Source organism: Trachypithecus francoisi, unplaced genomic scaffold, assembly GCF_009764315.1.
Source record: "Trachypithecus francoisi isolate TF-2019V2 unplaced genomic scaffold, Tfra_2.0 Lachesis_group0, whole genome shotgun sequence".
Taxonomy (NCBI): Eukaryota; Metazoa; Chordata; class Mammalia; order Primates; family Cercopithecidae; genus Trachypithecus; species Trachypithecus francoisi.
This window is the reverse complement of record NW_022681453.1, coordinates 115,748,824-115,770,966: the sequence shown is the minus strand read 5'-3', so window position 1 is coordinate 115,770,966 and position 22,143 is coordinate 115,748,824. Positions and strand designations below refer to the sequence as shown.

The following is a 22,143-nucleotide window of genomic DNA, read 5'->3' as shown; positions in this document are numbered from 1 at the left end:
AATCTTACTTAGATATTTAAATAGGCTTGACCTATTTATTCTCTATGTCCAGCACATTTCTTTTAATGATTATTTAAAGGGGTGTTTATTATTTTCATGATTAATGATTATTATAATCATACAGTGTGTTTTAGTTTATAAAGTGTGTTCATGTGCATTATTATATCACCACCTCATTGATATTATTATAAGAACTTCAGCAAATTAATTGGATCAATATTTTTATTTTTATCTCAATTTTTTAAATGATGAAAGGAAGTTCAGAGAAGTAAAGTGATATGTCTATGTTTACTCATCTAGTAAGTGTCAAACTGAGACTCCACTCCAGCTATTTGAACGTTAAATACCACGTTCTTTCCACTGTGGTATTAAAATAATGTTTTTAAAGGGGCTGCATTTAGCCTAGGGAGTCCCACAGAAGATGTGTGTAGATCAATTGGCAAAATGCACATCAAGGATTCTTGCTATTAATCTCCATGTTGCTTCCTGTCAAGGTGAAGTGGGCAGTGTAAACCACGGACAGTTCTAAATTCTAGTTTTAATCAATGGCTCCAACAAAGTTCATAGGGTCACCTTGACCATGCTTATCCTCAATATACCATGAAAATGCCTACTAAAATAGTCCAAAGGTGAGAAATGAGAGGAAGTTGGTGAGAAATGGCAGGATGATGGCTATGTTGATTCCAGGGCTTTTTTGGTTTACTATTTTAGAACTTTATTTGATCATTCTTTGCAGTCCCTTGTATATTATGTTTCAAGAATATACACCTAATAAATCCATCTGCTTGCTTGGTGAGCTAATTTTAATTCCCAGAAAGTTGGACTTAATTGTTAACTCTATTTTTTTTTTTTTTTGTTAATGGCAAGGTATTTTACCAGATGCTTTTAGTACTGAAATAACTTTTGGGAGCAAGAGTTGGGTGGAATTTCTTGAGAAGTGTGGAAACTGAAGCAGCCAGTTGTATACTTCCTGGACATTGATGTACTCTTACACTGTGTCTGGTTAGGTGGAACTGTACCATAAATATAATAACTATATTAAAAATGTAAAGGCCTCTCTTTACATTATCTCAGGGATACAGAGTATTATGTCACTACATTGGATTAAAACTTTAGATGCTGGAATCTTAATGTAAAAAGCTTCAAACCTTAACAAATAATATAGAATTTAGTCTATTTCGTTTCAAGGCTTTGATTTTGTACAGAATTCTGGCCAACTCTAGGAAGGAAAACGTTCTGCAGTAAAGTAAAATACTAATGACTCCAGAATACTCTGTGACACCTAATTTGGTGATTGCCACCCAAAATTATATTCACCAGTTTAAATCAATTACTTGGCACAGTTATAATTACGTTAATAACACTGGTTTGCTTTTCTAAATCCAAATGTTATATGATGAGGAAATACTCTGACTCTTAAATGGTTTTAATTAAAAAACCAACCATTTTTTAAAAAGGTGGTAAGAAGTATATTTTTTGTCTTCACTTTTTGTTTTTTTGAGCACATGATTTTCAAGAAAAAGGAAAGTAATGATTATAGTAAATTACAGGAGTCAGGCAGCAGGGTAATTAACAGGTAATTATCAATAAACAATTTAACCACAAAAGCTTGGATCCCACCTACCACTTGTCAACAATAAAAGCTTAGTAACTCCACATGCCATTGGAAACAGAGTCTACAGGGAGCCCCTGAAAGGACTGCTAATATAAATAAACAATTCTTTCTTGGGAGAATACACAAAGGCCAGGCTGTGAGTGACCACATAGAAGAAGGAAAGAAAAATCCAGTAGGCAGGAAAAATATTAGGAAGCCAAACATTTGGTTTCAGATTTAGGAGAAAAATATGAATGTGCCTGATACTGAAGCAGAAAAATTATCTATGAAATGTCCTTCTCATCCCATACATACATTTTATGTTTATTTAAGCATGATTGGAAATGTATGATCATTTAGCCAAGTTGGCATTATGACTCAGGAAAAAGTGGACTTTATCCCGGGTTAAATATAGTCAACATGATTTATACATTGAATGATTGGTGAAAAATCCACCAAAAATATATTTACTATGGAAATGTATAACTAGGCTTTGAACCCATCTCTAAACTTTATAGACACCTTGATTGGAATCCTGTTCCTTTTTAAAATGGGTCAGGTATCTATTACTCTAGCTTGAGGGTATGGGAAGTGGTTTCTAATTAGCTAGTGAAAAGGAGCCATTTAATTCAGACAAAAAACCTGACTCTACATAGCATGAATAATAGTATAACCATAATTTTAAATTTCATTTTGGCTCTGTTAATGTGGTATTGGGACACAATTTCCAGACAGCTAAATAAAAGATTGAATTTCATTCTAGAATAGATTATCTCTTTCTGAATGTTATTTTTACTACACACACACACACACACACACACACACATCCTTTCTAAAATTGTAGTTGAATATGTCACAATCAAATGCACTTATTGAATATTGTCAACAATTTGTGATGTGCTAGGCATAATGCAAAGTGCATTAAGTAAGCATGTTCTCTGTCATTTAAGGTGCAAGAAATAAAATTGTCATAGGACACACTTGAAAGATGTACATGCAACTGAATAAACATTGAGCAGATGTACATATTCAATAAAGACCTCACTATCTATGGGTCAAGGGTAAATGTATATTGCAGAGTGATGAGAGTAAGAGAGCTTGTGGGAGTTATAAGGTTAGATAAGGGAGTCTTAAGAAGTAGTCACCATCTGACCACTGATTAGTCAGGGAAGTCTTTGGGGATGAAGAGTTATCACATATATGATTTAAATGATGGTCAGCAACAAGTCTGGCACATCAGGAGTAGGGAGGTCTTGCCTGTAGAGGGAGGACAGAACAATGCTAGGATGAAGCCATGGTCTCCAGGCCTGGGCAGAGAAGCTCAGTCCTGGGCAGATAGTGTAAGCTGTCTAGGGAAGACCTTATTCTTTTTTTTTTCTTTTTTTGAGACGGAGTCTCGCTCTGTCACCCAGGCTGGAGTCCAGTGGCCAGATCTCAGCTCACTGCAAGCTCCGCCTCCTGGGTTCTTGCCATTCTCCTGCCTCAGCCTCCTGAGTAGCTGGGACTACAGGCGCCGCCACCTCGCCCGGCTAGTTTTTTTTTGTATTTTTAGTAGAGACGGGGTTTCACCGTGTTAGCCAGGATGGTCTCGATCTCCTGACCTCGTGATCTGCCCGTCTCGGCCTCCCAAAGTGCTGGGATTACAGGCTTGAGCCACCGCGCCCGGCGGGAAGACCTTATTCTAAAGCAAAAGTTTTGATCTTTAGTATAATGTTTAGAGTCCTCTAAGACCTAATTGCCAAAGTATCTGGCTTGACTTTCCTCTACATTTTGCCTAGACTCCAAACTAAGATCGTTTTCATCTTCTGTTGCTTGGCATTATGTCTGCCTAAATTTTTTCCTTCAGATTGCCCACATCCACTTGCATTCATTAGAACTCTGCTAAATGACAAGTTTCCCATGGTTTTCTTAATTCCCTTTTGAATTTTTTTTAGACAAACCTAGATCTTGTTAAAAACCCTCCCACTGTGTCTTCTGTTATTAAAAAGTAATTAAATAAAAAGTGAGTTTGGATACATCTATCATATAATTTGAAATTACACATGAATGTAGAGAGGAAAGTGACTTTGAAAGATCAATTCTCAAATTTTGATTTAAGAACTGTGCTATTAGCTGAAAGAATATGAACCAAGTCCATTCTTTTGACCTCTGCAAAGTCTAACATAGTCAATTATTGCAGCAGAGCAGGGAACCAAAGAATAGCTTTGAATTGGTTAGACCCAAACTGATTTAAGTTTGCATGTGGTTAAATAAGACATTAGTTAAAAATAATTAATGCTGTCTTTGACCTTTGAAATGAGGAAGGACATTCATTGTCCTCCCTCAGCTCCCACTCCATTCATGTGAATCTACTTAACTCTTTGCATTGCCTAAAACAGAACACAACATTTTACTATATCCAGATATTAAATATCTTTAAAAACATAAGCAGAGTTGTATGCTTCTTAAATGGATGACTTTCCACCAACTTTCGCTCAGATATTTAGATATACAGATATACTCAGATATTTAAAGTATACATTTTCCATGGCTCACAGCTAACCTTTGAAAACATATAAATATACAGTGTATGTTTCATGGGATGACAGAGTAATGCTAGGATGAAACTATGGTCTCAACTAATCTAATCCTTTTAGTACAATTTGGCAAGATCTTCTTGGGATTGTTTTAAGAGTTTTATTGATCATTCTCCTTTCAGGTTTCAATAAGACCCAGAAATGGGTGTAGTTATGGTGTTGTGCATGTGTAACTCACAGTTTTTTAGGGAGGTGTCCCTAAATTGCATTATAATGCTTTGAAACCAGAAAGAAAAAAGGTGTGGTGTCTCACACCTGTAATCACAGCCCTTTGGGAGGCTTAGGCAGGAGGATCACTTGAGGCCAGGAGTTTGAGGTTGCAGTGAGCCATGACTGCATCATGGCACTCCAGCCTGGGTGACAGGGTGATAACTTGTTTCCAGAAAAGAAAAGAAAGAAAACAGAAGAAAAGAAGTTAACATGTTCCTCTTCCATTTTTCTCCATCATTTTTCCTTTTCTGCCAATCTTCAGTTCACTGTGAACAAACAGGGCCTCTATCATCAGGAAATCTACTCAGCTCTGCTGGGGTGGAGACGGAAGAGAAAGAGCAGAATTAACTTCAAAGCAGGTTCTAAATACACCATGTCCTACTTATTGTGGGATAAGTCTTTATTTTGCTCTTCATTACTTCCAAAATTAATTTCTACTTCAGATATATTCTTTGGGGTTTAATAAGTATGCTCCACATGTTCCGAAATATCAGTTTTAAGTTGACAAATAAATGGCCAGTAGAGGTGACACTGGGAACACGTGAGTGGCTGTCAATAAATATTTAGTAAACAAATGAATAAATTAACTCCATGTGGATCATTATATAGACCACACTTATTCCATCTTCTTTATCTAAAAAACTCTTATTCTGTCTCTTGGGTCCCTATTTAATTGTTTTTTCACAGGAAGGATTTTCCTGACTGCTCTTCTCAAATTAAATTATGTCCCAATTATTTGTTAGCATAGCACACTAAACTGCTGCTTGATCTTTTACCGCATTTTATTGGGATTCACTGTTTAATGTCTACCTCCTCCACTGTGCCGGCCTGTTACGTGTGGTGCTCTGTCCCCACTGCCTAGTACAGTAATTGGCAAATAGATACTTGAACTAAACATTTTACGGGGAAGAGTAACCAGGAAGTAAATTTCAAGTTGAATCAGCAAAAAAGAAATAAACAGTGGGTAAGGTATGCGAAGGAAAAAGAATCTGTGGCAAGAGAAGAAATTAAATAAAGGAAGAGATGTTTGGAATGGAATGAGGGGAAGGTAAATAATGAATTTGCCATCAGAACTTCATGCCTAAACCAAGGAAGAAGTAATAGGCACCAAAGTAAGGGAAGGAAGTAGTTAAACAAAAAGAGAGCACAGAATAATTTACAGTAATAATAACCAGAAATTAAAAATAGAAATGTACTTTAACAAGGAAGATTTCCTCTACCTATTTTTATTTCTGACTCTTTCTTTTCCCTAGGGAAGGGGAAAGCAATGCGAAGTGTAAGTTTGATATAAGGATTTGATTTAAGACATGAATTTTTCTTCAAAAATAAAACCTTATTTCATAGTAAGTAAATATAAGACACTGAACCATTTTAATAAAGAGGGTGTCTATTGTTATGAATTGGTCACTAACTCGACATCATCTTTTATTGTCATAAGAATCATAAGTAGTTTACATATATTAAAAATCAAGTTTTGGTTTTCAGCATTCACATATTTTTAAAACTCTAACGTTAGCAAATAAAATCTGTTTTAGAAGTTTCATGAAAACGTGTTCTTTGTATCATTTTGCACAAAAGAAACATGATTTGGTAATTGTTTTTAGCAAGTCTGCCAACCACACAGAGATATTCTTTACCACAGACTTTACCTCTGCCTCCAATTAGAAAAATGTAGCCCATAAGAAATATCACGAAAAGATCAACGATAAATCAAATGCCTGTCAGAATATTAAGTTGCTACCTCTTTCTGAGGGGGAGAAGGCAAAGTCTGCTATAGCAGAGCGAAACCAGTAATTTTATAAAGAGATCAGTCATTTTCAGGAATTTTTAACCCTTATTCTTTATTGAGTTCATCACTTCGCAAACCTCAGTTTGCACACGTAAAATGAGGGTGCACATCCTCATGATTTTGAGTCCGTTTCCTCTTCTGTAGGTCATTCACAAGAGCACTTTTTAATATAAAGAGATAATTCTATGATGTAAATTTAAGTTTCTTGTGACTCTAAAATGGATCTTCTGGCTTTAAAGGCATAGCATTTGAAATAGTCTCTAACATTATCATATGAATTGCCATGTAAACACATAACACATAAATATGGCTAAGATCAGAAGCTGCTAGAAATCAGTCATGAAGCCTATGAGTCTATGGATGAGCAGACACCAACCAAAGTAGACTGGGATGTACTGGAGACTTTCTTCGTTTATGGTAGGTCACACACACTGCACTTTTTTATTTTATTTTGTTTTAAAATTTTTATTTATTTATTTATTTTTAACTTTTAGGTTCAGGAGTACATGTGCAGGTTTGTTATATAGATAAATTGTGTGTCATGGGGGTTTGGTGTACAGATTATTTTGTCACCCAGGTAACGAGCACAGTACTCAATAGATAGTTTTTCTTTTTTTTTTTTTTTTTGAGACGGAGTCTTGCTCTGCCGCCCAGGCTGGAGTGCAGTGGCCGGCTCTCAGCTCACTGCAAGCTCCGCCTCCCGGGTTCACGCCGTTCTCCTGTCTCAGCCTCCCGAGTAGCTGGGACTACAGGCGCCCGCCTCGTCGCCCGGCTAGTTTTTTGTATTTTTTAGTAGAGACGGGGTTTCACCGTATTAGCCAGGATGGTCTCGATCTCCTGACCTTGTGATCCGCCCGTCTCGGCCTCCCAAAGTGCTGGGATTACAGGCTTGAGCCACCGCGCCCGGCCTCAATAGATAGTTTTTCAAACATCATCCTCCTCCACTCTCCGCCCTAAAGTACGTCCTAGTATCTATAGTTTGCTGCTTTGTGTCCGTGAGTTCTTAATGTTTAGCTCCCACTTGTAAGTGAAAACATGCAGTATTTGGTTTTCTGTTCCTGCATTAGTTCTCTTAGGATAATGGCCTCTAGCTCTATCCATGTGGCTGCAGAAGACATTATCTCATTATTGTTTTCATGGCTGAATAGTATTCCATGGTGTAGCTGTACCATAATTTCTTTATCTAGTCCCCTGTTGATGAGCATTTAGGTTGATTCCATGATTTTGCTAATGTGAATAGTGCTGCAATTAAAATACAAGTGCATGGGTCTTTATGGTAGAACAATTTATATTCCCTTGGTATATACCCAATAATTCGGTTGCTGGGTCAAATGGTAGTTCTGTTTCAAGTTCTTTGAGAAATTGCCACACTGCTTTCCACAATGGCTGAACTAATTTGGATTCACACCAATAGTGTGTAAGCACTCTTTTTTCTCTGCAACCTTGCCAGCATCTTTTATGTTTTGACTTTTAATAATAGCCATTTAGAACTTTATTTTTATTTAAAGTTTGAATACTACTCATTTTTTTTTGTTTTGCCCTTATTACCACTGAATTAGGATGCTTGTTAATAAGCTTCTCAGTAGGTAATTTCAAAGTGAGACAAGTAGTTAATATGTGCACTAAGCAAAGATGAAAATAAAACACATGCCTCATGTTAAAGCTTTATGAAAATTGTGAAGTATTTTACAATGTGAGACATGTGTGTATGTGTGTGTGTTTATGAATTCAATACAAACCATTTTGTGCCTCTAGCAACTTTATTTTTCAAACTAAGTCTTTTTTTTTTTTTTTTTTTTTTTTTTTTGAGACGGAGTCTCGCTCTGTCGCCCAGGCTGGAGTGCAGTGGCCGGATCTCAGCTCACTGCAAGCTCCGCCTCCCGGGTTTACGCCATTCTCTCGCCTCAGCCTCCCGAGTAGCTGGGACTACAGGCGCCCGCCATCTCGCCCGGCTAATTTTTGTATTTTTTTAGTAGAGACGGGGTTTCACCGTGTTAGCCAGGATGGTCTCGATCTCCTGACCTCGTGATCCGCCCGTCTCGGCCTCCCAAAGTGCTGGGATTACAGGCTTGAGCCACCGCGCCCGGCCTCAAACTAAGTCTTTACTGTTGTTGTTGTTTTAAAATTTTTCTTTCCTCTTAGAAAATAATTATCTCAGGACATATGATAGCTGAGAATTGGGGAGGAAATATAGACTGTCTGAGTATCAAGTGAGATACAGATATAAAATGCCATCTCATGCAGGTCAGCCATATTTAAAATTATGTTTCCTTTAGAAAAGAATGCACACACTGATAAGCTATCTCATGTAATCAATGGGCATGGCTTCCTGTGAACTCTATTCATATTGGATCCCTGTGGTTTATAACGATAGAGAAGAAACATGAAAAGCTCTCTTCTATTTGATAACTATAGAATCCTGGCTAAGTCCAAAGTTTAGCCAGAGAACATATTGGTTTCAGCAGACTATGGTAAAGTTAATTAAGGATGATTAATGGAGCATTTCCTTCCAATGATATCTGTGACAGAACAAAGCTGTCTGAGGCTTGTCAAGCAGAATTTGAGTTGAATGAGTATTTATGTGATCAAATCTGAAGGCTGCCTCTTGACAGAGCGAGGATTCATCAATCAATTGCTCTGGCTCACAGTGGTGGGAAATTGGTCTATCCCAGTAGGTTCTATTCCCATCCCCCATTTTTTTCATTCAATCATCCCTCGGGCTACAATGCATCTTAGGCTTTTACCTCTGACCACCTTAAGGGGTATCAGAGAAAAGTAAAGGCAAGAGTGAAATCTATTATGGTAGTTCTTGTCTTACCTGAATTCATACAATTAATTTCTCTTAAGCAGAGGGTTATAAAGTGACACAGGCCTAAGCAAGGAATTAATTGGTATTAATAAAAGTTATCTCACAACCTAACAAGAAATGATTGTGAGCCTAGTCACAAATTATCACATTTTTCCTTTATAAAATTGCTTGCTGTATTCCCTTATAAAATTGTATGCTGTTTCTTAAGCAACTACAGAGTCAGTTAACTCTAAAAATTATCCAAAGAACACACTTTATGCTGCAGGTTTTTGCTTTAGTTACATTCTACAAACTGCCATCTTCAGATTTGCATTCTCAATATGACGGCCACTGGCCCTGCAAGGAAAGACCCTGTTGGGCATCGGTTCTGGTTAGACCAAGCATTGATCTACCTGGACAGCAGGCTCATTTAACCTGGGGTATTCAGGGTCTTTTTTAATTACAGTGGAACACTGACAATGCAGAAGTATGATCAGGGATTAGCTAAAATAGGTATATTTGTTTTATAAGGTTCTTGCAAGTGATTTCATTTGCATTATTTGATGATCACAAAAAGTTCATGCAAATAGAGCAGGTATGACCATCCTTATTATGTAGATGTGGAAACTAAGGCTGAACTATGTTCTATAACTTGCTAGAATGATACAGCTATATATGGCTGAGATAGGACACAGATCCATAGTCCCATCTCTACCATAGTCCTTCATCTCTCTTGTAGATTACTGTCTTTCTGGGTTGTGGCTGACTGCTTATTTGCCCTCCCAAATGATAGCACAATATTTGCACCCAGAATGTAAGTGTAATTATATAAGTTTTTAATGGTCAAAGCCACTTAAGCAGCTTCAGTCTGATATTATTTTGGCGGATGCTATATTTAATTCTGAGGTTGAAAGACTGATCACAACTTGGAGTGGCAAATTCTGGCACAGCCTGGCACTAGGACTCCTGGTGATTTCAGCGGTAACAACCAACTGCATTTAGTTTCTTGATAGTGTCAGCATGGGAAATACACAAACAAATATGGCTTTCCAGATGTGTAAACCCAACAATTCCTGAGATATGTTGTTCAGGAGGAAAACATATAGGCATGTTTTTGCCTATATTTAGGATTATTATTGTTGCTGTTATTTATTAAGACATTTACAAACAAGCATTTTTGAAGATTTTTTATATAGCATAGAAGGTACCTTGTTGATCCTTTATCAGAAAATTGCACTGTTCCCCAAATCATGCTTATGCTGATTTTATAAACTACATTCTCACTGTCTTTGAAGAGCATATATGAGTAATTATACAATAAAATTTGCATTAAATTTTACTTAAAGATTTTGTAATCATTTGCCATTACAGTATTAATATTTGGAGGAAAAGTTTGTTATCTTTGTTAATTATTTTCAGAGTGCTACATGAGACACAAAAAGGAAAATTATTTAATAAAAGAATTGCCAATGGATTAGGTTAATATCAATTAATATTCATTTCTATTTATTTAGGCTTAAACACGTAACACTTAACTATAACCCTTAAACTAACACTAACCATAGTTTTATACAGCTATAACTTAAACTGTAACAATGAGTTTTGATTTCTAAAATCAAAACTTTTGAAAAGGGGGATTAACATTCCAAAAATTCAAAATGAGCTTCAGCTGTTCAACCATGTTATCCTTGATAATTAAATATTTTTATTTAATTTAATTTTTTTTTGACTGCAGAAAGTCTTTATTCCTGAGTTAAAAGTCAGGTTCTAGAACTACAGCCTGTCCCCCAGGGCAGCCAGTGCCATCAGGGCAGATGGAAACCTCTGGTGGAGGCAGCCACAGAGTTCACAGCTCGGGCCTATGACTCACAATCTCGTCCTAGCCCTTTCGACAGGTACGGGTGATCCACTCGTGCTCAAAGCGGTTCCTGTAGTCCTTGATTACCCTCGTGACAGGGTTATAGAAGCCGTCTCCACAATCGTAATAGCCCTTGGGGATTTTTCTAGGTGGGTCCATATTGGTGAGTTGAGCCATACCTGCAGGCTTCAAGCCATTGAGGATCTCTGTGTAAAACCTCCGATCATAGCCGTCGCAGTAATGCCAGTTCTTCTCATCATAGTGCAGCCCGTCTGCAAAGGTATACGTGCCCTTTATGGCCAATCCATTTTCCCAAACGGCGTCGTATTGGCTCCCACTGGGGAAGTACAGAGTTCCTTCGCCATGAAACACACCATCCTTCATTTCCCCAACATATATTGTTTCAGTAGGGAGGATGTACTTGGCTTTGCCCTCCATCCTCCCATCTACATATTCCCCGATATATTTGCTCCCTGTGTACTCCATGGCGCCTGTTTTTAGCTTCCAGCTGTTAGGATCCGGAGTCTCAGTGGATACGGCATCACTGTGACACCCTGGAGGGTGTCATTTTTCTTTAAACGTTTTTCCATGAAAATATTGAAAGGCCTTATTCTCATCTACTTTTCCTTTTCAGATATTTTTATGTGATACCATTGAAGACCCCTGTATAGTTCTAAAACTTCTTTAGACTAATAATTCCTTATTCTGTATTTGGGATAGGAAAATTTATTTATTTTAGCTTTAGAGAAAAAAATCCAAAGATCAGAAAGGAATGACTGAAAGACAGCAATAAAGAGAATTGAAATCTTCAGTTTTTCGTTTATCAACTCGGCCCATTTGACAATGTCTTCTGGTATTAGCTCACTCAGAATTTCACAGATGTTCAACAAATACAGAGTTGAGAACTATTTTTTTCCTTGTTATGAACACTATATTTCTATGGATACTCTTGGATGTTAGAAGCTTTGTGGGTAATTATATCACAGTCTGCTATAGAATTTGAAAATCTGTCAACTACGATTAAGTCAAGTCTTTGTCCACTCAGTATTTAGGCAAATGATTTCTTAAACCTAAGTGCAGGATTTTCATGTCTATTAAATTTTAAAAATTAATTCGGTCACATAGCTCTGACCCAGGAAGATAATTTAATATCTAGCTTCTATTATTTTACAGACCTTCCACTTGCACCCCATGTCTGCTCCCTCCCTTAGGCATATGTCATTTCGCTATTACCCCTGCCCCCATCATCCAAGTCACTGATAAAATGTCTGAATGGAATAGAATAGTTTCTAGGTTGCTATTGAACTATTAATTACCCCTGTTTGCGTATTCCTGAACCCAAATATTCAACAAACTCCAATGATAAAAATAAACAACAAGATATCACTTCTATGTTTCATATGAATGAATGACATCACCTTCCAAGTTACAGTAACTATGTAGGTAACAATAATTCAGCGTAGGTCTTTATGCAAGTTTCGCAGGTTGCACTACAATTGCAAAACAGTCACACTGTCTGTAAAAGTATGAAAGTATTTCCAATTGGAACAACAGTCTGGTCGTTCAGTGAACATCATTAATTCTGGTGAGTTGGACATGTTTAATTAAACTCTCTTGATTAATCTTATGTGATTGAAAGGAATACGGCAAATGCTGTTTTGGCAGTTGGCAATTTAAAAACAAAAAGAAATGTCCATGCGTAATGTCCATATTCTTTGATAATACTTTCTACTAGGCTAATCATAGGATAATAGAACATAGCACATTGGCCATAATTTTGTCCACGTGGTAGGTAAAATACATTAAAATTCAATAAAAAATTTAAGGTTTTAGGAAATGCTAAGAAAACTTGCTCAGAGAGGAAAACTTACATAGATATTTCATTGAAGATATTAGTAGTTACGTCTGAATAATGTCACATTTGATATATTGTGCATCACTGCCTTGAACTGCTAAACATGGTTTATTTACAAAGTTATACCTAAAGGATATGGGCTCTGTTATTCCAATTCAGTACTTTTAGAAAAAGTCATGAACAGAAATAAATAAGAAAGCAAATAAACAAAAGTTAGAGCATGAGTTCTCAGTGAAGAAGTTGAGACTTCATTCCAGACCTATAATAAACTTTTGACTGTGATCCTGAAACCTATGCACAGTATTTTTCATGTTTAGGTTCCTGAACAGTCCAGTCAATCAAGCTTTTCTAATCTAAGACCAAGTAGAATCAGCAGAGACACAAACTGGCTAATGCCATTGAAATGGTACTTATAGGCTTACTCCACCCACCCTATTCTTTGTTTAGTATCTCTGATACACATACTTCTTTTTTCTATTTTTTCTTCACAATCTAACACATATCTGCAGTGTACAAAATTCCACCAAATCAGATTTTGATGTTTTTACCTATGTTTCTCCTCTGTTTACTACACGGCAAGGACATTTGTCCCCTCCTTCCCTTCCTCCCTCCCTCCCTTCCTCACTCCCTCCCTCCCTCCCTTCTTTCCTTCCTTCCTTCCTTCCTTCCTTCTTTCCTTCTGTCTTTCTGTCTGTCTTTCTGGGTTTTTTTCTGTCTTTCTTCTTTCTCTCTCTCCTTCCTTCCTTTCCTCCTTCTTTCCTTCCCTCTTTCCTTCCTTCTTTCTTTCTTCCACTTCTTTCTCCCTACCTTCACTCTCTCCTTACATTCTCCTCCCTCTACCAAAAACAACAGAACAAAATCCACTCCAACATGTTTTGTCCATCTTACCTTCAACCTTTATTACCCTCCTCCATCTTATCTGATCTATTCCCCCTTTTCCTTTATGTCTCAAATTAGGCCTGCCTTCATCTGGGAAGTTTTATATATACCCTCTTGGTCGTCTTCCTTCACCCCCAACCCTGGTCCAGGCAGGTGCTCTTCTTTACTACTATAGTCCCAAACATGCTTGTTTATACTTCTGCACCCGCCAGCAAATGATAAGTGCCATGAAGCTTCGGCCTATGGCTGCTTTCTTTATGGATGCACAGCTTGGCATGCAGTAGGAGCTCAATAAATAACAGGGAAGGAAAGACAGGAGGGGGACAAGTGGAGAGAAGGGCAATGCTTTCTTTTTTTAATAGAAAAGTATCTTAAGAGCTCTCTCAAGTTCATTTTCACATAAAGCACAGCTACCTACCAGGAATCTGCAGTAGAGATGGTAAGGAGTCAGCATCCCAGATGGGAATTGGTCCTGCTCCTGGTATCTGAAACAGTGCACCAAATGCCAGCCTTCCTATGGGTAAAATTGCCTAATCTGTACATATTGAAAGTTTAAGAGTAGATATGGTCACCTAGTAAGAGTGGATACATACTGATATACAACATAATTGGCCCAAACTGCCTAAGTAGTCATTTGTACTGATTTTGTCCCCTTACCCCTTTGTTTCTGGCCATCTTTGAACTGTGGACTGAAGACCTGGGCTGCTTTTATGCACTGCACAATCTATTCCAAATTTCTCTGAGTTAAAATCTTTACCTTTCTTTGTAAGTTGGACGAGACACCATGATTAAGATATTAATAATTAGCAACTGTTTAGGAGACAAAAATGTCTATTCAGATTTTGGATTTATCATGTATAAATGTGTGACTTTGGACAAGCCACTTCTCTGAACTTTATTTTCCTCCTCTGTGCCATCTGGATACCAGCTGGCCTGTGTTGAGGTTTTTGAGATGATCAGATTCATGTAAATGTGTTTTGCAACTCTAAGCAGTATGAGGTCACAAACTGATACACATTGATAACAGGTTCATGGACATTAAGTTGTCCATCAGGAGTGGCATTGAGTTTCCCTTATCATGTGAAATAGATCATAAAATAGGAGCCTTTGCTTAATTCTGGAATTATGAAATGGAATTCGGAATGAGGGGTAGCTCTATAGAGATAGTCATCAGTGCCATCTCTGGTTTTGAGTACCTCTGGAAAAGACTCCCTACTTTATTTTTTGCTACTTTAAAAAGTCAACCAGATTTTTAAAATACCTTGAGTCCTGAAAGTTTAGATTTAGATTATATTTATATTATGGTTGAGTACCTTTCTTTCCTTGCCTAGATATGTGAATACTATTTTCGTGTTGCGAGTAAGCTTAAAAATTGACTGTCTAAATATTTAACCAGAGTTATTTTAAAAGAATTTCATTATTTATCTCTTTTATGATTTATATTATCACATTCTGCGTCTGTAGTTATGTTTTATCATAAGCAGCCCATCTGCTACAACAGCCAAATTGGAACATTCACATAAGATGAGTTCAGATATCATAAACATGACAAGAGATGGATTACATTTAGTCTTTCTCCATGTTTAACCAATTTAATTTGTTTCCTATGCAGAAGAGGCTTTAAATTTACTTAATATATGTTAGTACTTAGGAACATGGTTAGAAACAAGGCGAAGGTCTTAACCTATTCGTAAATAAATGAGAAGATTCCTGTCGGAGTGAAAGAGAGAGAGAGAATTTATGTCAAACAATCAGGAATTTAATACATAGTGGTCTTTTAGGATGTCCAGTTTGTGTACATACTCTTAAGGCATGATTACGAATAACTTCACTTCCTATAAACAATGTGACTGGAGAAATTACTCACAGATACAACAAAAAGGGGAAGAAAGGTAAGACGTTTTAACCAAAGCCAATAAGTGAATTACTTTCCCTGAAAAGGTTAAAAATGGCAGATTTATTTTTTGCTGCCATAATATTTGTCTTTGTTGGGCCAGCTATCTGAGGTATTCTCCAGAAGATGCAGGGCTCACTGAAACATCACCATATGACCCTAGGTTCAAAGCTACAGCAGAGCCCCGAAGGATTTTTTTCCCCCTTTAGTTTGGGGACTCAAGGAGCCTTAACTGAAGGTGAAGTCTGTTGGCTGAATGAAAGTATTGATACTGCTGTAGGGAAAGCTTTCAGTGATTACACTGGATTTCCCTCTGCCCCTAGTAAAGGTCAAGTAGAGGACTTTTTAGTGCAAGCAAAAGAGTCATTCATTTTTCACTCTTTAGGTAAAGGACTTATGTCATATTATTAGTGAAAATGTGATTAACTGTTAAAGCAACATAGGTCTTAATGATCTATAAAGCCATTTCTCTCAAAGTTATGGATTCATTGCTCTGAAGTACTAAATATATGTTGTTCTAGGATCATGCGAGTCATGAATACTAAAAGTAAAAATAAACATATTTCTTTGATGATGATTTATTACCAAACAATTTGGGGCTAATACATTCACATTATAAGATGCAAATATAAATGTGGCATAACTGAGTGGGCCTTTAAGATGAAGTGTCATTACTTTTGGAAATATGGGCAGTGCTGCAACTTCATCACAGCCTTTGTAACATAATGTTTTGAGAGACGGTGACTGATGTTTCAACTTGTGGCAGCTTGGTTTCTAAATTCTGTACTTAGCAAGAGAATGGTTTCATTCAGCTGCATTGACGACCTAAAAACCCATATGTGGGGATATTATATGCCATTGTGAATTAGTATGCGGAGTTGGTAAAATGAGATTGGGTGGCTCTTTTCTGTAAGACACTGAGTTCACAATGAGCACAATGGCAGAGGCATGGCAGCAGCAGACCCAGCAAAAAATACGATCACACTCTGATGTCCATAAAGGTAAGCACCAATAGCTCCTCTGTAGTCTAATCGGAAATACTCCTGGAGTACTGTGTCTTGGTCATACATCATAGTTATTTTTCCATATTAAGACAAAGACCTGTAATTACCCCCTGGATTACTCAGATAAATAAAAAGCTACACAAAAGGTCAAATTGACCTTGTTTTCTTCTTTGAGTCTCTATTTTTTTCTTCTGGTCCTCTCCATCTTCTCATTCGAAGACCACAATTTGCTATTTATCTCTCTGTTTCTCTCAGTCTTTCTTCTGTTTATTTCCTTCTCCCTTACCTTTTTCTTCTTTTATTTTAATCTCCCATGTTCCCCCATTTCATCTTGTTTTCTTGCTTTTTGAATCAGGGTAGGAGATATGCTGACATTAAGTATATTAATAGTTAGATTCTTGGTGCTGTCAAGAACTTGCTCAAAGGAAAAAAGGTTGTCAGGTATTGAGAAAGAATTGCATGCCTTAAAACAGTGATTATGTGATTTTCTTTCAATTTTTTTTATTGGGATCACTCATTTTATTATGGGAATCTAAATAGATCCCTTCATTTCTCAGCAATTTTTTAATTGGTACAATAAATAAGATAGTTATAATGGTATTTGTTCAAAGCTTTAAAAAATAAGTTAGTAACTAGAAAAGAGGACAGAGGGAAGACAAATGATAGAGCAAAGTACAAATTATATGAGCACTGCAGACTGCTATACAAGTTAGACAGCCCCAGTGTGCGTCTAATTTATGTAGCTGATAACCCAAGCTAACAGAGACCCTGGCACTATTATGGAGGTAATATTTTCTCAAGGATGTACAGTCTTAAACAACTTCTTCCTGTATTAGGTTCATACATGCTTTTCTTTAACATAAAGCAGGTATGTCTGGTCTCTTGTTCCATTTCATTTTCTTGGAAAAATAAATTTATTGTAGGCCAGCCGAATGGAAATTCTGCTTACTGTTTACGACAGAAGTTGCTCTCCCCCTCTCCTGTATTACCCAGGGAATTAGTTTAATATAGAGTCTTATTCCACGCCCATTTCTTTATTTTTCCCCTCTCCATCCTACTTTTCAGGGTTCTGTTTCAGAAACTATATTGCCACAGAGCAGCTGGTAGCATTTAGCAACCACCTGCACAAGTAGTTCTGTTTCCAATGGAAGAAAATTTAGCTTACATAAGGCTAAAAACTGTAACGTGTTGGCTTTTCCATTTTTATTTGTATTTGTGTATATTTTCTTATTCATTGATGAATGTTCTGCTAAGTGAAACTTAACTCCTTGGTAAAGAATGAGAAACAGTATGGTGTAGCAGTCATTTGTTTCAATAACGTTTGGTTAAATTGAAACTCTGTCAGTAAGGTGAGAGGTTGATCATAGCCAGGAAGAGACTCTTAAAATCTGTAACTTCTTTGAAGGGTGAGAAAGGCACCCTCTTGAATTGGAAACTTCTACCATGATTTTCCAGGTAATAGTCCTTATTGAAGACTATGAAAAGCATCATGATGTGTGCTGGATTCCAAAGAATAGCACTGTACAGTCAGACTTCTAAGACCTAACAGTAAATAAATTACTTTTCTATTGCTTTGGAACAAGTTTAAACCTCCAAGTTTTTGTTAAATTGTTCACCTAACTACCTACTGAATATTGATCATCATTGCACTGCCAGTGACTAGTATGTCAAGTAGCTTGATGTCCTTAAATCAGGGTAGCTATTCTGTAAATGAAATCCTATTTACAAACAATATCTGCTGACTAACCTACGTAAAGACAACTGCAGTTCACAAGTAACCTTTGCTTGCCTCTCTCATTTAATCCCCAATCACCACTTTATTTTCTAGGTGGAGGAACTGAGTTAGAGCAAGACTAAGTGACTTAGTCAAGGTTCATTAGCTAGCAAGTGTAAACTCACGCAAATTTTTAGTCATTTGAGGAGAAAAGTTCAACAATTGTATTGTTTTATTGAGGGGTAAAAGTTACTGGGAGTCACAGAATATCGTCATGCAGTTATTACATTCAGAAATCTGAACCATGCAAATAAATGCTAGGTTTCTTTTTTTTTTTTTTTTTTTTTTTTGAGACGGAGTCTCGCTCTGTCGCCCAGGCTGGAGTGCAGTGGCCGGATCTCAGCTCACTGCAAGCTCCGCCTCCCGGGTTTACGCCATTCTCTCGCCTCAGCCTCCCGAGTAGCTGGGACTACAGGCGCCCGCCATCTCGCCCGGCTAATTTTTTGTATTTTTTTAGTAGAGACGGGGTTTCACCGTGTTAGCCAGGATGGTCTCGATCTCCTGACCTCGTGATCCGCCCGTCTCGGCCTCCCAAAGTGCTGGGATGACAGGCTTGAGCCACCGCGCCCGGCCGGGTTTCTTTTTGAATCCAATTTTAAAATGGAAAAGATCCTAGAATAAATTTAATATGATATTTTGGCTTTATAGTTCAACAAATTACATGTATGACCAAGGTCTCCCAATAGTTAATGGCAATGCTGAAATGAGAACCAAATTAAATTAGTTTCCTTCCTTCCTTCCTTCCTTCCTTCCTTCCTTCCTTCCTTTCTTTCCATCTTTCCCTCCTTTTACTCATTCCCAGCTTTCTACTTTTCTCCCTTATTTCTCAAATGTTTGAGCCCTTGTACTGAGCTGGTCACTAGTCATCTAAGTTAGGTATTGGAAATAAGCCATAACTACATCAGACACTTTGTCTGCCCTTAGGAGATCAAGTGAGGGACACAGTCCAGTGAACTGATACAATGCTGTCATGGCAGAAGCATAAGATACTAGGTATGGGCAATGGTTGGGTGGTATACACAACCAAGTCCAGAGGGAGTCAGAGAAAGTTTTCTTGAAGGAATATTGTCTAAGCCAACACCTGAAAGATGATTATTCCTTTATTCCAGTAAAAGGAAGTTGTATCATAGCAGAAAATGATGTATAGTCATTAGCCCAAAGACAAAAGAAAGCATGGCAGAGCCCATGAACTGACGTAAATTCAGTATGAATGTGGGATGACAAAGAGAAGAATGAGAGAAAAGACTCAGTTGAATTATCCTTAAAGTTAAATTGAATTCAGCCTGGCATTAGATGCTTGTTAGACATCATCAGGAGGTTTGCAAGAAAATACTCTTAAATTATTATAGAATGATCTAGGGTAGTGAATGATAGAATAGTAAATTCCCTAAGGGTATAGATTATGAACTTTTCTTGGAGTTTAGAGGCAAAAGAGGTTATTGTGAATCATAGAAAAGAAGCCTTCAAGGAAGACTTTTAAAGATAAGTACCACATCTGCAGGGCACTACCTTATTGCATTTCTTTTCTCCATGAAAAATAGTCTTTGCCGTTTGTCTCTATCTCCTCAATTTCCATTCACTTTTTAATCTTAATGCAAACTTCATTTTGCCCACAACACCTGAAAAGGTATGTAATATTCCCCAGCTGCCAAACAGAGTGTCGGTTTTTCAGCCCTTCATCCTCCATAATTTTCGTGGACAATTCTTGCCTCTTGGACTCTATGTTCTCTCTGGCTTCTAGACCATAGTTCATTCACTTCTATTCTGCTCAGTTTCCTTTTCTGGGCTATCCTTATTCTCCCCTCCACAGTTCTCAAATGGTGTTTCCCAGGGTACACACTTCAGCGCCTTCTTTTTCCTGTACTCATTGATTCTCCTGGGTCATGTCCATCCAAAAATACTATCTACTTATCCATTATAGACTCCTAAATCATTATCGTAGGCTCTAAACCTACATTTCCACCCTCTTGGTTAATATCTCCACTTGAACGTTTCCATTTTGCTGCACTTCAAATAAAGTGAAATGTATCCTCCCTCTCCTTATTCCCATTGGGGTTAATAGGCTCACCATCTACCTTATTTCTCAAGCTGGAACTTAGATGCTTACCTTACCTTCTGGCAGTCCTTTTCTCTTCTCCCATGTCCAGTGATTGGCCAAATGTAATGTTCTACACTCCAGAAATATTTCTTGATTCTGCTTCATTCAAATCACTCTGTCTTTCCCTTAATTTAAAGCCTTACCACCTATTGCTAGGACTGAATGTAAGAGTATTCTAAATGGTCACCTTTCCATTCAAGACCCTCCTTTTTAACCATCAAACCTGAGTTAAACTTTTATTTACTTAAGGCATTACTCTGGCTCCCTATTGTTCATAGCAGTAGTTTCTCACTGTGTTCTGCTCAGGCCCAAGATCCCATGGGACGCCTTAAAGAGTAGCACTGGGGAAGGGAAAGCCAGGTGGATTGGCCTCCTAACTCCTACCTCTTCCTCAGGCAATGCACCATCACTTTTTACTTGTTCAGTATTTCTGTGTTTGCTTAAGATTTTGCTTGAGGAAAAAAATGTATTCTGCAGTAAAACATTTTGAAAATTAGAAAGCCAGCCTCGTTATACAGCCACGATATACGTGACCTTCAGTGATTTAATTCCAAACGTCTTTAGCTTCATTTATCCCCTTTCTCTGCCCCTCACCATACTTATCTTTCAGAATTCTCCTGAAAACATTGCGCTCTTTCACCAGTGTGTGTGTTTGTTTATGTTCATTTTCTCCCTTTGAAGTCCACGGCCATGTTTTTCTTCTGTCTCTCTACCTTCTCTACCAGGCAAATTCTGGTCATTCAGCTCAAATCTTACTCTTGTAGCTGTCCCCAAGAAGGTACCCTGCAGAAAGACATTCATCATAAATATCTTCTACAATCCTTAACATATCAGTTGCTTCTACCTCCAGATTGCTTTCTCCCTGCCTTCTTGGAGGGCATGAAGTGGGGAGTAGCTCTTATATTTCTACCCCAGCTTATAGCTTAGTGCCTGTGAAGCAGGAGAGCTTCTCCTCCTCCTGCTGTTGCTGCTACAATGGTAAAGCCCAAGAACATTTTTCAGCAAAAGGGTGAAATATCAATAGTGGCATTTTAGGTATTTAGGGTGGTTGATCTTAAAGTCAAGTGCAGGTTGGGTAAGAAGGGGGGAGTCTAAAGTCAAAGAGATAGGGATCTGAAGGAGATTCTTACAAAAGTAAGTGTGCGTTAGATTAAAACCTACTACAGATTCATTGCTGAATTAATGGGATGAGAGACTATATCTCACAGGAGAAAGGTGGAAGGTTGAAATGTGTTCATTGTCTTCAGAAATCCTACCTATGGCAATGAGTGCATTTCTTCATTCCATGGAGTCCAGATAAATCCAGATAAGCTCACCAGCCCTCTGTATCCCCATCACATAGCTAGAGTAGCAGGAGCAACAGCAACAACTTGCCTTTGTTACTATATGCCAAACAATGTGCTATATGCTTGACTTGCATTCCTCATGAGAGATAATAAGATTAGTATTATAAGTACTATAGTATAATCTTCACTTCAGAGATGAGAACCATGAGGTTCAGCAAGATTAATTAACTCGCACAAAGCCTTGTACCTAAGAAGTTGTGGACCTAGGGCAGAAATTCATGTGTATCTTACTCCTGAGCCAGACCTTGACTCCACTTTCTGCTCAATCTCAACAAGCTCTATTTAGCCAAGTATTTTTTGTTATCTAATATCTGAGTACTTACAGGTGTTCAAGTAATATCTCATTTATTAATGCAAATCAGGAAAGTTAAGAGTTCCAGAGAAGTGAATTCTCAATATATCTGAAGATCACCTGTTTGAGCCTTGTGGCTTCTGTAACATTGCCATTAAGGAGGAAAACTTTTCTAAGATCATTAGT

At 37.5% G+C, this 22,143-nt stretch overlaps 2 protein-coding genes across 9 annotated transcripts in view; one reads left to right on the top strand and one right to left on the bottom strand.

Annotated features, from left to right (window-relative positions):
* The window catches only part of MECOM (MDS1 and EVI1 complex locus), a 616,769-nt gene that overhangs the window by 494,641 nt on the left and 99,985 nt on the right, over nucleotides 1-22,143 (top strand). The gene's annotated exons all lie outside the window — the stretch shown is intronic.
* On the bottom strand, nucleotides 10,747-11,354 carry LOC117083697 (MORN repeat-containing protein 5-like). The gene has a single exon (XM_033211658.1). It carries the CDS (start codon nucleotides 11,299-11,301, stop codon nucleotides 10,837-10,839), a length of 465 nt encoding a protein of 154 aa, XP_033067549.1. The 5' UTR covers nucleotides 11,302-11,354; the 3' UTR covers nucleotides 10,747-10,836.

Bases quoted from the DNA above. Each gene is read 5' to 3' on its own strand.
- LOC117083697 (XM_033211658.1), bottom strand. From the start codon at position 11,301: ATGGAGTACACAGGGAGCAAATATATCGGGGAATATGTAGATGGGAGG.